This window comes from Leopardus geoffroyi, chromosome A2 (assembly GCF_018350155.1).
Source record: "Leopardus geoffroyi isolate Oge1 chromosome A2, O.geoffroyi_Oge1_pat1.0, whole genome shotgun sequence".
NCBI classification, from domain to species: domain Eukaryota; kingdom Metazoa; phylum Chordata; class Mammalia; order Carnivora; family Felidae; genus Leopardus; species Leopardus geoffroyi.
This window is the reverse complement of record NC_059331.1, coordinates 83,320,244-83,336,119: the sequence shown is the minus strand read 5'-3', so window position 1 is coordinate 83,336,119 and position 15,876 is coordinate 83,320,244. Positions and strand designations below refer to the sequence as shown.

Here is a 15,876-nt window from a genome sequence, read left to right as displayed (position 1 = left end):
GGGGACTTGCTTGTTTTGTTCACCATTGTGCCTTGAGATAATCCATGTCTAGCACATAGAAGGGTCTCAGTAATATTTGCTGAATGAATGATGAAACAATTGGATATATGATAACCTCTCCCTCTGCCCACCACTCAGCTCTCATTGGCTTGGTTAGCTGATAAAAATCTCACCCTGTGGTGATCCTTGAACCCTCTTCCTGATTGAGCCTCTTGTCCTTCGAGTGCCTATTACTGTCCTGGCTCTCACCCTCACCTTCACCCACTCTTACTAGTTATGGATGTCATTATCTGCCACTAGTAATTGACTATTTATTAAGTCCTGTTTTTTTTTTTTTTAGAACTAGACTAGGGATTGCAGCATTATGCAATGTAAACATTATCATTTTGACATGTAATTAACATAAAAATGATTACTGGTATGTTTGTTTGCTTATTTTTTTTGGACAGTCTTCAAAATTAAGTAAAATCCAAAATTGGATTTTACACTATAGCACATCTCAAAGCTAACCAGCCACATTCCAAGTTCACAATGGCCAGATGTAGCAAGTGGCTACCATATTGGACAATGTTGCTTAGTATGTTAGCAGCTATTAGGTGATGAATGATGGCCACATATGCATGACTTTGGGCCAGAATGTCATCTCAAGAATCATTTTAGAACTCTACAACTTCATGGGAAGTGACATCACAGTCCTCCACCTCCTCCTCCCAAATCTACTCCTCTTCAACCTCATTTTCTACCTTTTCCTCTCCCTCTTACTCCATCTTTTTCTTCCTTTCTTTCCACTTCTTTTCTGAACTTTTTTTGACTTATATTTCTCCCTCTATTTTTTTTTTTGTTCATTAATGCAACAACTTTTCTACACTAAATTCTTATTCCTGGTACTTTCATAATTTACCACAAAATGAGAAGGATGATGTGATAGGCAACATTATAATGTAAAAGTTTGAGGACTGGAAGAGGTGTACCTCAATAAAACATACATATTTAAGAATTGATGGTTGGTTTCTGGCATTTGGAATATAAAGTACCAGTAGTTCTGATAGTTTTCTTTGCGATAAGGTTGATTTTCATAGGTTGTGTGTATATCGATTTAGAGGAAAAAAAAATCTGTGTTATTGTACAAAGCCTTTATGGTTAGATACCAAAGACTCTTACTTTCTTTAGCCTTTTGGGTTGTTCATTGTTCTCCTGGCTGAGAAATTTGTTCTATTTATATCTAAATTACATCTGCTAACTTTAACCATACTGTAACACTTAGGATTTATGTTTGTAAATGTCTCACAGAAGATGACCACATTAAAAACGCTGACTCTTTTAAAAGACAGAAAAATTTAAAGCGTTACATGGACTAAAATACAAAGTTGAAATGCTTCATCTTTGGCCTTCCACAAAGTAATCATAGTTCACATCCTGCGGTCGTGTACTTAGCAACTATCTAATTCACCAAATGGGTATGGATGCAAATGAAAGGCTTGGAACAAAAATAGAAATACTCTGCAACCACAGCCACCTTCCCAAAAGGGAATGCACAAAGAAATATAAAAAGAGACTAAAATGACAGTTCTCCACATTTATGTCAAGAAATCAAATGGGTCCAGGCTCTCAAGTAATTAAAACTATTAGCTTCATTTTATTATCATTCTCTATTTTCAATTTAGGACTTTCTGATACAATGGCAAAGAAATGTAACGTGTCATTAGATCCTTTAAAAGTTTTCATTGCAGAATTTTGGAGGTGAGTACTTCAGAACTATGACCCAATTCTGTCATTTCACAAGTGAGAAAACTAAGGTTCAGAAGAGTTTAATGCCTAATCCAAGGTTTTGTAGGGCGTTAGTAGTAGAACCTCAGTTAGAACCCAGTGTTCTACTGTGTGCAGACTTCTTTCCTCTCTGCCAGCCTTGGAAAAACCCAGCAGACAAATTCTACAAGCAGAAGTAAAATTCTTTCATACTGTTTTTCTGACTTTTATTAGCAACCAAGGATTAGAAAATTTGGCTGATTTCTTTAGTCATTAGCCAACAATCAAATTAAAATTAATCAGAATTTCCCTAGGTATTGTATTTGTAAGACAGTGACAAAAGAAAGTCTTGGAGGTTTCTTAATTTCTTAGTAATCTTATAGTATCACAGTTAATAGCACCATTGAGAGAAAGAAGTTATATGACAAGCCATAAATGTTGTGTGAGAAAAATAATATTGTCCTTGAAAGTTTCAGTTTTCTTGCTCAATTTTGAAAAAGTAAATTTAATCAAGGTGTCTATCTCAGGCATCCACTGAGCTTTGTACAGATGCCCATTTAAAAATTTATCAAATTTTTACTTCTGCTTTTTTTATTTACTAAGCCGTGGAGGGACTGTCTCTTAAGCATTGAGCTCACTAGACACTCTAGAAACTTCAACAATTAATTGCAATTAATAACACAATTGAAAATGGTTTCCACTCAAAAAGGTAGACATGTTAAATTATCACTAACTGGAAATATAATATAATTTTTTCCCCTCAGTGTTGTTTTCCAAAAATCTTTGCTTTGAGATTTTACTTAGGTTCTCCAAAGGTCATCACCTTTACCACACTGAGTGCCTTGACTACCCAGGAAAACACTTACTTTATTTTTTATTTTTTTTTTAATTTGAGAGAGAGAGAGAAAGAGAGAGAGCTCACGTGAGTGGAGGAGAGGGACTGAGGGAGAGAGAGAGAATCCTAAGCAGTCTCCACGTTCAGCACAGAGCCATATACAGAGCTGGATCCCACCACAGAGGGATCATGACCTGAGCTGAAATCAAGAGTCAGACGTTCAACTGACTGAGCCACCCAGGTCCCCTGGAAAATACTTCTTTTGTGGTTTCATAGCATGTAAGGCACTTATGAAAATATGTTCCACCACTGAATTGACCAGTTATAGCCCAAATTTCATGATTAACCTTTTAGATTAGAGTTTTAAATACTGGTAAAATGTAAGTATTATATGGGATGTAGTAAAGCAGTTTTAGTTACCAGCATCTTAGTTTAAAATAGTTTATTAGAGTGGGGGCACCTGGCTGGCTCAGTCAGCTAAACATCTGACTTCAGCTTGCTCAGCCATGATTTCATGGCTGGTAGGTTCAAGCCCCACACTGGACTCTTCACTGAAAGTGTAGAATCCTCAGTCTCCCTTTGTCTCTGCCCCTCCCCTGCTCATGTGCTCCCTCTCTCTCTCACTCTCTCTCTCAAAAATAAAAATAAAAATAAAAATAAAAATAATATTTTAAAATTAGTCTATTAGAGTGTTAAAACCCAGTCACTTAGCAAGACCCAAGAGAAACTGGAAATGGGACACATCTACTGTATAGAGGAAAAAGAAAATTGGAATTTTTATAAGCATGAGGTATGAAAGTAGGAGCCTAAATGAAAGCAAAGTGAGGCACTGGGTAAACAGAGCTATGGATCCTCAAAATGAGAGTGTGCTACTAAAGAGATAACAAGAGAGAGGACAACAAATATGAATAATGTATCCATTTTTACATCGTTACCATGAGTTGACAATTCCTTTATGAGTTGAGACTGATTGTAAAGAGAATTTGAACATAAGAAGGATCCTCCTGCAAGTTCACATTTACATTATTCACATGAAACATTTATTCTTTTTTCCTTTTAACCTTTAACTTGGTAATAAAGCCAAATGTGGATTTTTCAAGGTAGGACAAGATAAACTGATGATTGAGAAGCGGGGTGAAAGAGCTGCTAGGAAATGTACATCTGTTTGGTGATTAATAGTATTTTACATGCACTCCATCCGCATGTGTAGCAAAGCAATTGAACAAGAGAAATATCATTGACCCAATGTCACCTGAAATTGTTATTATGTTTTTGGTGTTTATTCAGTTTTCACTTTATGACATATGAGAAAAATGACTCAGGTGATAATATGGTAACCTAAAATGTTATTTGATAAAATGGATTGTCTAAGGCTATGCTGTCCAGTCTAGTAGCCACCATTCAGATATGGCTAGTCAGCACTTGAAATGGGATTTGTCCAAAGCAAGAGGTGCTGTAAGTGTAAATTATACACTGGGTTTTGAAGACGTAGTAAGAAAGAGAGTAAATTATTACATTCATAACTCTTTATATTGATCATATACTGAAATGATAATATTTTTGATATATTGGACAAAGCAAAATATATTATTACAATAACTTTCATCTTTCTTTTTTCCTTTTTTAATGAAGCATGGATAAGTAGAAAAATTTAAATTGCATGTGTAGCTTGTATTTGTGGCTCACATTACATTTTTACTAGGCAGTGCTGCTCTAAGGGATTTAATATTTTTTAAATATGATATGCTTGTGAATAGGGCTTGTGCATTTTTTGGTGTTGCTAGAATTATAAATGTTCAAATGCTTTACTTTGGAAATAGATGTATATTTGATATTGAATAATTGTGTGTAACTTCCTTCTGTTCTCTTAACGATTTCCTTGAATAATTTCTGTTTGTTTATGCTATTTGGCACAGGAGAGAAATGTTCTGAACTCTTTCGAATAATGCCTCAGGGGAGGAGTCGCTAAAGAGAGGGGTTACTGACTCCCTTTAAATAAGTGAACCACCTACCCTACCCAGTCTGTGGACAGCTACATTTAGCAAAGATTTGTCTTGTGCCTGTCCACACTAGCTAACATGAATATATGAAAATTTGGTCAGAATGACCAGAAGGAACCTATTGAAAACTTGCAAACACATTTCAGAAAATGTTAGATTAAATCATTGACATGATTTATGATTTCTGAAAAGCACTGATGGACAATTGAAGACAGTAAAAATTCAGTGTTTGTCATTAGGGATAGTAATGTAAAAACCAATGTTTATGTAATTTAAAATAAACCTGAAATTCTTAGGTGAACTTTGTTGCAAAACAATTCAATTTGGCATATGAAAACACAGAAACTTTCACATTGTTTGCACCACTATGCACATTTTGAATTTTTCTTAATATTTATTTATTTTGGGGAGACAGAGAGACAGAGTGCAGCAGGAGAGGGGCAGAGATAGAGGGAGACACAGAATCTGAAGCAGGCTTCAGGCTCTGAGCTGTCAGCACAGAGCCCGACGTGGGGCTTGAACTCACAAACTGTAAGATCATGACCTCGGCTGAAGTCGAATGCCTAACCGACTGAGCCACCCAAGCACCCCACCACTATGCACATTTTGAAAGTCACATTTAACATTGAATTTTCAAAAAATCCAACAATTACTGTTCAGTGCAGGTATAGTGACAAAATGTTATTTTGGGTGTTGTCATGTCTCTGGCATATGTGAGCTTATTAATACTTTCCTCCACAAGGGAATAAGACATTATCTATTGGGGCCAGAGTTTTTGCATCTTGGTTCGAGGCAACTAACTACAGACGACATGATGAGGAAATGATACCTTTTTGTGGGAGACTAAATTTAAGTATCAGAACTGCTTACAAAAATAGCTTCAAAAACCGGTTGGCAAAAAGTATTCTAAAGCAAGACTCTTGAGTCTTGTTTTCTGGTAGGAAGTGCAATTTTAGAAAAATAGAATATTGTCTATATTGCATTTACTAACTTTGTTTTGTATTTACATAATTTCTAAAATACTAACTCTAGCCATATGACTGTGATTCTTGCCATGGCTGACAAGTTATGATGGTTTTTGATACTAATTTTAACTTATTAATATCCCTTGGGTAGTAAGTTGAGCATATCTTAAAATTTGAATTTAGAATCCTTTTATGATTTGTTTCTATTAATAAAAATCTAAACCTCTGATGTGGATAAAAATAATTGTTTACTTATGATCTTGCAGGTTTTCTAACATGATTAGTTGCAAGTAGATCTGGAACTCTGAATTTCTTATTTCTGTTTAACATCAAGAGTCAGATTTTGCAAGTGCCATTAAGGAGGCCAAGTATCAAACTATTTGTTCTATTTATAAAACTGTAAGACACAAATGATGAGATGCCCAACCTCTTAAATTTTGTCACACATTGTTTCCAACACAAGGACAGATTCTCAGGCTCTCTGGGGATCTCAGTGATGGGCTGTGTTGTGAACATGCCCCAGAGACCCATAGGCAGTCATCTCTTCTCTACTAAACCATTATCTGAAATTGATTCTTTCTGGTTACCAAAATGGGAATAAAAGCACTGAGAATATTGGGGGGAAATGAGGGTCAAGACTTTAATCTGTGAGGTATCTTGAAGACAAGAATATTATCTTTCTAAAATCCAGCTCCACTTGGGTGCCATATAGAATGAACTATGACCATTTGATGTAAACTCTACACATGCTATCATTATACACCCAATGGGCTGAAACAACAGAGTTAGCATCTGAAAATACTACTTAAAAAGCCAAATGCATGTTTTCATCATGCATTTTCACATCATGTTTTCATCATGAAAATTGATCTTATTTAAAGGGAAAACATGTTGGAAATAAGTAAAAGTATTTCAAAGTATTTCAGTTTGGACTATTACATTTCCTCATACATAAAATTAGTATAGTATTAGTATTAGTATTAGTATTAGTATTAGTATTAGTATTAGTATAGTATAGTATAGTATAGTATAGTATAGTATAGTATTAGTATTAGTATAGTAGGCATTTAGTATAATGCCTACTTTTTATCATAGTGTCAGAACTTAAAGGCATAAAGGATATGGTACATCTTAGAAAATACTATTTTGGTGTCTATTCTCTTTCAATAAAGACTAGGGTACAGAAAAGAGAATAGTTTATAATTCATTGAAGTAGTCTCCTATTTCTTTTGACTCCTTGGCTTCACCATTAAAATCAGTGTGGAAAGACAAATAAACAAACACCTGGGAAAGGTCAGAAAAAAGACAAAAACATTTTTAAAAGATTAAGATGTTTTGAAAAGATTATTTGGTCTAATAAGAAGAGAGATAATTCCATGATAGTCTTCAAATGAACTACATGAAAAGTTATTTAGAAAGCTATTTTTGTCTCTTTTAGAAGACTTTGGAATGGGTCTGCATAAAAGTGGGTAATGGGGGCATTTGGATGGCTCAGTAGGTTGAACATCCAACTCTTGATTTTGGCTTGGGTCATGATCCCAGAGTTGTGGAGTCAAGCCCCGCATAGGGCTCCATGCTGAGCATGGAGCCTGCCTAGTATTCTCTCTCTCTCTCTTGTTCTGCCCCTCTCCCACAGTCATGCTCTCTCTCTTTCTTAAATAATAATTTTAATGAGGTGTGTAATTTTCAAAGGAGTCTCTAGGCAAGTTTAGCTCATAGTAATGTAATCTGTTTTAGTCCCTCTTCCTTCACAAGAAATTAGTAAAGCTTCCATTGTAAGTGGGCATTTATTTATTTTTTCATTATAAAAGCAATTATTGACATTTTATAGACTATTCTTTTTATTCAGATTTCTAGAAAGCTTTTCTGTGTTTATTATATCAGAAATAGGTGCATTCATAGGGACACATGTACCCCAATGTTTATAGCAGCATTTTCAACAATAGCCAAATTATGGAAAGAGCCTAAAGGTCCATCAACTGATGAATGGATAAAAAAGATGTGGTTTATATGTACAATGGAATACTGCTTGGTGATGAGAAAGAATGAAATCTGGCCATTTACAGCAACATGGATGGAATTGGAGGGCATTATGCTAAGTGAAATAAGTCAGTCAGAGAAAGACAAATACCATATGTTTTCACTCATATGTGGATCTTGAGAAACTTAACAGAAGACCGTGGGGGAGGGGAAGGGGAAAAAAAGGTACAGAGAGAGAGAGGGGGTCAAATCATAAGAGACTCTTACATACTGAGAACAAACTCAGGGTTGATGGGGAGTGGGGAAGGGGGAAAGTGGGTGACAGGCATTGAGGAGGGCACTTGTTGGGATGAGCACTGGGTGTTGTATGGAAACCAATTTGACAATAAATTATATTAAAAATAAAAAAATAAAATCTCAAAAAAAAAAACAATAAATAGGTGCATCCACCCTGTTTCACTCTTTTATAACTATAACTTTATGGGGAAAATCATTATTTTAAGTACTTAAAAAGCTGAGGAATAAATCAAATTCCTCAAAAAATTGTCTTTTTTACCCCAGGCATTGATTAAAAATAAGACTATGTAATGTATAGATGATCGTCATTATAATAGAACTAAGTGAGCAATTTTACATATCATTTGATTTTGTCATCATATTCAATTAAAAAATACAACTTTATATTAAATTTACATGAAACTGCTAATAAATACGTCATTCTTTACAAGATGTATTCAGTAAAAAGCGTACTAGAAAAGCCTATAATATCCCACCTCATCCCCCCAAAACACACATATGCGTGCACACGTGTATACACACATATGCACATTTTTGGAAGCAAGGAGAGAAAAAAAATCACCTAAACTGCTCCAGCTTTATTATTTAGTAGCAATTATCACCTTTCCCTTTTGAAAGTGATACATTTGTGCCTATTGGTTGTGGGTTTGAATGAATTTCTCTTGCTATCAGTTCAGGGCAGAAATGCAAATTTCATCACACTTTTCCCCCCACCCCCTCTTGAGAGGCAATGTAGTATTTTGAAGAGATGAGGTCCTAAGACAAACAGATACAGGTTTTCCACTGGCTTCATGTATAATATTGGTAAATATATTAATTTCTGGGGCCTCCCATTTTCTTTTAAGTGTAGAGACAGAATGATTTCATACTGTTTTGTGATAAATAACCAAAGTAGCCACCATATATGGAGACCTGTTCTGATCCAGTCATATTATACATTCCTTCGTTATCATTAATCCTTAAACAGCACTATGGAGTAAGAGGTATTCTAGTCCTCATTTGATCCAACAGTGCATAGGTTAAATGTCCATTACAGTATCCAGCTCAGTAAATTACGTGGTGGTGGTGGTGATGTTAATAATTGTTATTGTAGTTGCTGTTGTGACTATAGTCATCTTACAGCCCTATGTTCCTGGTTTAACTAAAGAAATTTAAGGATGTAAAGAAGTAACCAGTTTAGGGGACACAAGGATTCAAAGACAGGTGTATTTCTGCATGATCTGTGCCATTAAACATTACACCATAGTGTTACTATATTTTGAGATTTTAGATTCTCTAAACGTTGGCACTGTACCATAGAGGCATTTCATTCTTAACGGGACACTTTCCAAATTGTATTTAAAAAGTTTTGGTTTTTATTTTCTTCTGAAAACATGTTGATATTTTACCTAACAGGCACAATTTTCCCTTAGTATATGGATTTCTATAGACTTCTATCAGAGTTCCAATGACTTAGCTACCTGACTACCTGATTAATTCTTCAACTTAGTTTAGGTATTTCTGGTTGCCTTGTTCTATGCATTGGATTTGGTATAATAGCATATTCTCTGTAAATTATATGTCTCAAGTGTAGTAACTATATGGGTTATTTCTGTGCCTCTTCTAAATTGTTATTATTATTGCTAATGAAGATAATCTTAACATTTTAACTAATGATTCATACAGTTTTACATCTAAAATTTAATCTGTAGTCTTATTTTCATAAATCAAATTGTAGAAATAGAATATTACTGTATAATTTATAATCACATCACATGCCAAGGTGTAATTACTTAGCAATATAAATTCAACAGAATCTGTTATTTAATATTTATTTTTAGCCTGAGCAATGAATTTATTTCTAATTAATAAAAGGTTATGTTTCTACCTCAGGGAGATTTAAACCATAAGAGACAAGTTGGAAGAAAAATAACACTGAAACGTGATCCATTTTTCTTAATACTGTATATATTTGAAAGCATTAAAGTTCTCAGAATACTACTTAAAAGTATGTTATTTATTGGGACATGTAGGGTGACTTATTAGTTTCACTTTATGTTTATTAGATAAGCAGTTAAGTATTGAGATTCCATAGAAAGCATAGCAGTGTACTGAGAATGGTGCAAGCCCTTAGGGATGCTGAAATATAATAATAATTAATAGACTGCTAAGAAGTAACTAGCAGTTTTTGTTTGCTCAGAATTCAGCAAGAACATTCAAAGGTCTGATTCATTTGAAATGCTCTAAATTAAATTAGAAAGTAACCTTTAGCAAAATGTCTATCATCCACTTTTCAGACGTCTGTATAAAAGTTTTACATGTATAAGAACCACTTTACATGATGATGTTTTTTCCCCTTGAATTTCTCTTACAACTGTGAATATCCATGAAAATGAGCAACAGCATTAGTGTTCCAGCTAGCCTTTGGAATATTCACTTAGTGCCAGCAGGACGTTTACACTGCCATTAAGACTATTGCGATTTTACAGCCTATGAAGCACTTCTTCATACATCCTTCTTCTTCGCAGCAACCCAGTGATGAGGGCAAGTGTAGTAGACATTGGTCATTCCTGCTGACCCAGCACTCCAAGACCATTCCTTCCTGGAGAGGGCCCTGCGATGAGATGGGTGGAAGGTGGGACTCCAGCTCCCTCTCCCCAAATCAAAGGAGAACAGCCATTCTCCTGCCCTAATCTGTCAGCTCACCCTCTGGCTGAGGCTTAGCCAATGAGACAACCCAGCCTGAGAGTTTTCCTGGAAATGAGCGAATCAGAGCTCCTGAGCAGAGGTTGGGATTCATTCTAGCTGAGGGAGTGGCAGCCAAGGGCAGTGCCCATGGCAATGGAGCTGTGGGCTTTCAGAGTTGGGGACCAGCAGAGGCAACTTTGGTGTTTTGACGGAATTCCTTTGCTTTTGCTCATTTTTCCCAAGATTTTTCAGCCTCTTCCTTCAACTAATCATCCCATATCTTCTCAGCACATCCCTGTCATGTTCAGTCTAACTAGAATTGGTTTTTGGTTATCTGCAACCCAGAATTTAGGTATAACAAGTATGCTATTTCCAATGTATAGATGAAGAAATTGAGCTTTAGTGAGGTTAAGTAACTTCCTTGAATTGTAGTTATGTAGAAAAGCCAAGTCTAGAACCCATGACTTCTACTTAAAGTTTGTTTCTTTTGCAAAACACTGTTTTCCCAGTTGCCTTCAGTGGCCTCTGCAGATAGTGAGATGTGCTTCTTCCTCTGTACCTCCTTGGTTGCAGTACTTAGTCCTATTTCCTATTATAATACTTATCTGCTTGATGTCAAATGCACCTATCTTCCACACTACACTGTTGAGCATCTGGGAGACAAGGATTGTTTTATATTCATCGTTTTCTCTCAAACATATATTGGAGTGTTTGGGTGCAGAGTCAGTACTAAATAAAGATTTTAATGAATGAGTAGCAAATATGTGCATAAATTATTCAATTAACTGAAAACACCAATGCAGGTTTCGAAGATGATGCTAAAAGTATAACACTGGTTTTATAAAACACCATTATGTTCTTTACCAATCAAAATTTTAGACTATAAATAATTTGCCTTAAATATATAAAGGTACTCACTTAGTAAATATTTATTCTATGCCTACTATGTGTCAGGCTGTTATTACAGAGAGAAATAACAATTAGTCTCCTTCTTTGAGAAGTCTGACAGACTGATGGGAGAAACAAATATTCCATCACTCCAATCATGGAGCTATGGGAAAAAGATCTGTAGTAATCTGAAGAATGATTAGGGCAGCAGGCCCACTGTCAGCAGCCATGTGAACCATTAAACTGGCATGGAGATACCACTCTGGGCAGGCTGCCGTATGCATCAAGGACAACAGCCAGAGCCCTCTGAAAGTTGGAGAAAAGCACAATGTGCTTTGCTTTCCAGAATGTTGTGAGATTTGCTTAAAAAAAAGTCACCTGCACCCTTATTCAGACATTATTTTAAAAAAGGTTATCAAATTTTAAAAATAATTTAGAAATTGCTATGAGCCATATGAGACGAATACATATGACTATATTTTGGTTTGGCAAAAGGTGAGAATGAAGATAAATCTGTACCCTTATTTAAGCATTAAAGCCCAATTCAATAGAAGCAATAAATAAAGGTATATATAAAAATGCGAAAGTATAAAAAAATCATATGCATGTAAAATACATATGTATGTAAGAAACAGGATGCATATTTATCAATATAATTTCCAATCTTTATGAATTATGCATACAGTAGGAGAATATTTAAATCCATGTTTTGGTATCATTTGCAGACAATTACTACGGCACGCCGAAGCCTCCAGCAGAACCAGCACCATTATTATTAAATGTGACAGACCAGATACTTCCGGGAGCCACTCCAAGTGCTGAAGGAAAACGGAAGAGGAATAAATCAGTGAGCAACATGGAGAAAGCAAGTATAGAGCCTCCTGAGGAGGAAGAGGAAGAGAGGCCTGTGGTTAATGGAAATGGAGTAGTAACACCAGGTTAGTCATTTATATGTATGTACATGTATACCTATGATTATAGTTATCTTCAGAGAGAAGATTATGGTATCAAATGGAAAGGACATAATTCTTGTATCCATTTTATTGTTTTAATTTTGACTTATCAAGCAATTCATTCAAGTTCCTCAGTCTTTGTTTCACTTACACAGTATTAATGGCAATATCATGAATGGTTTCTACACCTTAGAAAATGTTACAAGTCATGAATATGATTGTGGAAAGTTCTGGGGTCTTTCTTTGTTAACTAATGTTAAATAAAAATCTATCCTTAGAAATCTTGCTATACTCACAGTTCTGTAAACTGTGTGAGGTTGTGTCATATGATGTAGTTAACAACTTCAATGAATACAGTCCTCAAAATGACCACAGCTATAGTGTGTCCATACAGTTTTCCCTCTACCCTTACTATCTAATCTGACAATGTGGAGAAAGCATCTTTATACATTGACTTTGTGAAGACACCTGCCCTTGAACAAGGAAAACTTGTTATCTCTTTCATATATGATCTATCATATCATATATATAAAGAATGTCAGGCAGATATAAAGTGTGTTTGTGCAAGGTATGGCTTTGCTATTTTCTTGTGCTTATTACTAATAGAGTGCTAAATAGTTTATTTCTAAAAATGAATTTTTTTCATTACATTATTCATAATTAAATGTTACCAAAAGTATGGCATTCTTGTAGCCTCTAAGCTTAGTTATTTATTTTTTAATAACAGCACATGAGTAGGCATTGAAAATCTAAGAGCTCTGTTAAAGCTCTTGAAAAAATGTTAACCCGTGCACCTTGCATACATATTATTCATAATATATGACGTACGACTAAGGTACTTTGATGTCTGTATTTTTAATTATCACTGTAGTGTTTCTATAGTGACATTGTATTTGAATTTCCATGCTCAATTATTTTTATCAAAGTTTCATAAGCTTGTTTTTTACCTTCCTTGTTCATAATACCTGTAAAAATGTTCTTTCTTGAACATAAGGAAACCAAAATCTAATCTGTGCTAATCAAGGCGTAAAACCATAAAAAGTGGTTTCATCTTGGTTACTCAGAGGAGAACAACCTCCTCCATTAATATAATGGTGAAAAACATGCTCTGATCCTACCAATAACTGATTTCTGGATACAAATGCTAAAAATCACTATTGATACATAATGTAACCTTTTTACTATGAAATGATCAGATAATTTTCAAGCAATTAGATTTTTTCTTTTTTAATTCTGAAATATCTTTGTCAAAATATTTACTTCTCATTATGTAATCGATTTAAATTAATAGTACATAGTTTCCTTAGTTGATATTTGATATGAGAAACAAAATGATTTAGCCAAGTGGAAGCAATAATCACAAAAGAAGCAGAAATTGGGGATCAAAGTGCAATTACAGTTTCTTAATGGTTAACACCTGATAGCTAAAAATATAAAATATTTGTCCTTGGTTGGGCCTGAATCATTTGTTTCTAAATCATTTCTACTCTGTATAGGGTAAATCAAATGAAGCATTCTTGACCCACAGATTTGTAAACTAGAAATTAATTGAGGGTCATAGTGAATCTAGAAAGCACCATTCCCTTCCATTTATACCCTAAACATGAGGAATTGTTTTTTGTTTTGTTTTGTTTTGTTTTGTTTTTCTGGCTAGTCAGTGTTTAAAGACACAAAGAAAATGGGTTAGTTTGAACTCTTCTTAACCAGTTCTAACTGGTCTGTCCTTGGACCTCTTAGCCTGAGGACAATAGGAAAAAATTGCCCAGGCCAACTCGAGGATTTCTGGAGAGTCAGTAGATGTCACAGATGTTTACAGATGCTTACAGTGGTTCTGTAAGCCTGGCTGAGCAAGTGGCTCTTATACTGTCTTTTTCTTTCCCATTATGGGAGAAGAGACATATAAATTAGGCAGCTCTTTGCCCAGTGTTCAAAGATGGAGGAAACAGCCCCAAACCAGAGAATTGCTCTGTCATCCCTTATTAGAAAACCTTGTTTTCTTTTATGTTTCTCCAATAGAAATTTTAGGATTCACTTTGCCTCCCTCTCATATACGTATGTGCAGCTTTTCACCTTTTGAACCTCATCACATTTTTTCCAGCACAGGCTTTTTATCCTGCCTTTGTTTTCTTTTCATACACATTCACCAGATATAAAGAACTTCAACAATACCGAGAAAATTGTTGCTTAAAGTTTAGTTAACACTGCCCTATTTCGAGTAAGAGCTTATAATACTAATTAATATCAGATGTCAATTCAGAGCATAAATAGTGTCATTGATGAGGCACATTTGGAGCATAAGAAAAGCTTACTGAGGCAATTCTGTTCCATTACAAAAAATACTGATAATAAGTAATGTAAAATTTAACTTCTTTTGGATGCTTGCCATGTGCTGGGAACTCCCTAACCTCATTCTATGTACTAGTTCATTTAATTGTCCTAATAGATTTTACAGATTGGGTACTATTTTACAAATTAAGACACCGAGGTACACTACAGTTAAGTAATTTGCCCAGTAACTGGAGTTTATATATAGGAAATATATATAAATATAAGATATATTTATATACAAATATAAATTATATATATATATATATATATATATATATATATATATATATGTATATAAAGAACCCATGATCTTAGCAGCTATGCTATCTTCAATCTTATAGCACCAAATAGAGGCATAAATATGTTACTCAGCAATGTGTAGACACATGACCACTATTTTACTTGTACCTCTTTAAAAGTGGCATTCTGAGTTTCTACCTACCAAAAGTTTCTAATTTCTTTCATTTCTTGAAGTCATCTACAACTGGGGTTATTCAGCTCTGTGGATATAAAGAAAAATCCTATTTCTTATAATATTCCGTATGTATTTAAACATAAAACCTACCAATTTTAAATCCTTATACACTTTACCAAAATGAATTATTTTCTCTATGTAAATAATAATAGATTTTAGAGGAGTCCTCAATTTACTTCTGTTACTCATTTTCTTCACTTTTTTCTCCTTTGAACTTCTACTTCGAATGATATATTCCTTGTATTTTCAGACCATATTCATGTAAAGTTGGTGACCACCTTTAAATATATAATTTCTACATCGAGCTCTACTAACATTATCAATAAATATTCATATATTTTATGTGAACTACCTTATGCTAGGTTCCCGTTTTGCTCAAAATTACATCAAACAGATGGATGTAGCCCATATCACCTAGAAAAGCCATAGAATGATCTTTCAGTGTCTCAGATCAGAAATGTTTCTCTTCTGACATATGTCAGTTTGGTGGTAGGAATCAATATAGTTCTATCCTTAGAAATGTAGTTCTATGCATGTTACTACTAAAAGTTACAAAAATAAAAATGAAATAAAGTAAATAGTGGCAACCCTCCTTTAATGAATTCATGACATGGGCTAGACATAGTGTACGTATTTTATCTCTTATCTCATAATCATAGCATGCTTAACGAAGAATATGCTGAAATTTGGCTAAAAGGTGCTTAACTAAGGTAACAGTTAATTTAGTAACAGAGTTGAGATC

General features: G+C 34.5%; 1 protein-coding gene across 10 annotated transcripts in view; it reads left to right on the top strand.

Moving 5' to 3' along the window:
- Positions 1–15,876, top strand: part of MAGI2 (membrane associated guanylate kinase, WW and PDZ domain containing 2) — a 1,332,179-nt gene that overhangs the window by 829,951 nt on the left and 486,352 nt on the right. For all 10 annotated transcript variants that reach the window (XM_045494592.1, XM_045494594.1, XM_045494593.1 and 7 more), the window contains exon 4: positions 12,104–12,316. In XM_045494592.1, coding sequence (XP_045350548.1) covers positions 12,104–12,316 — 213 coding nt within the window. The remainder of the gene's footprint in view (positions 1–12,103; positions 12,317–15,876) is intronic.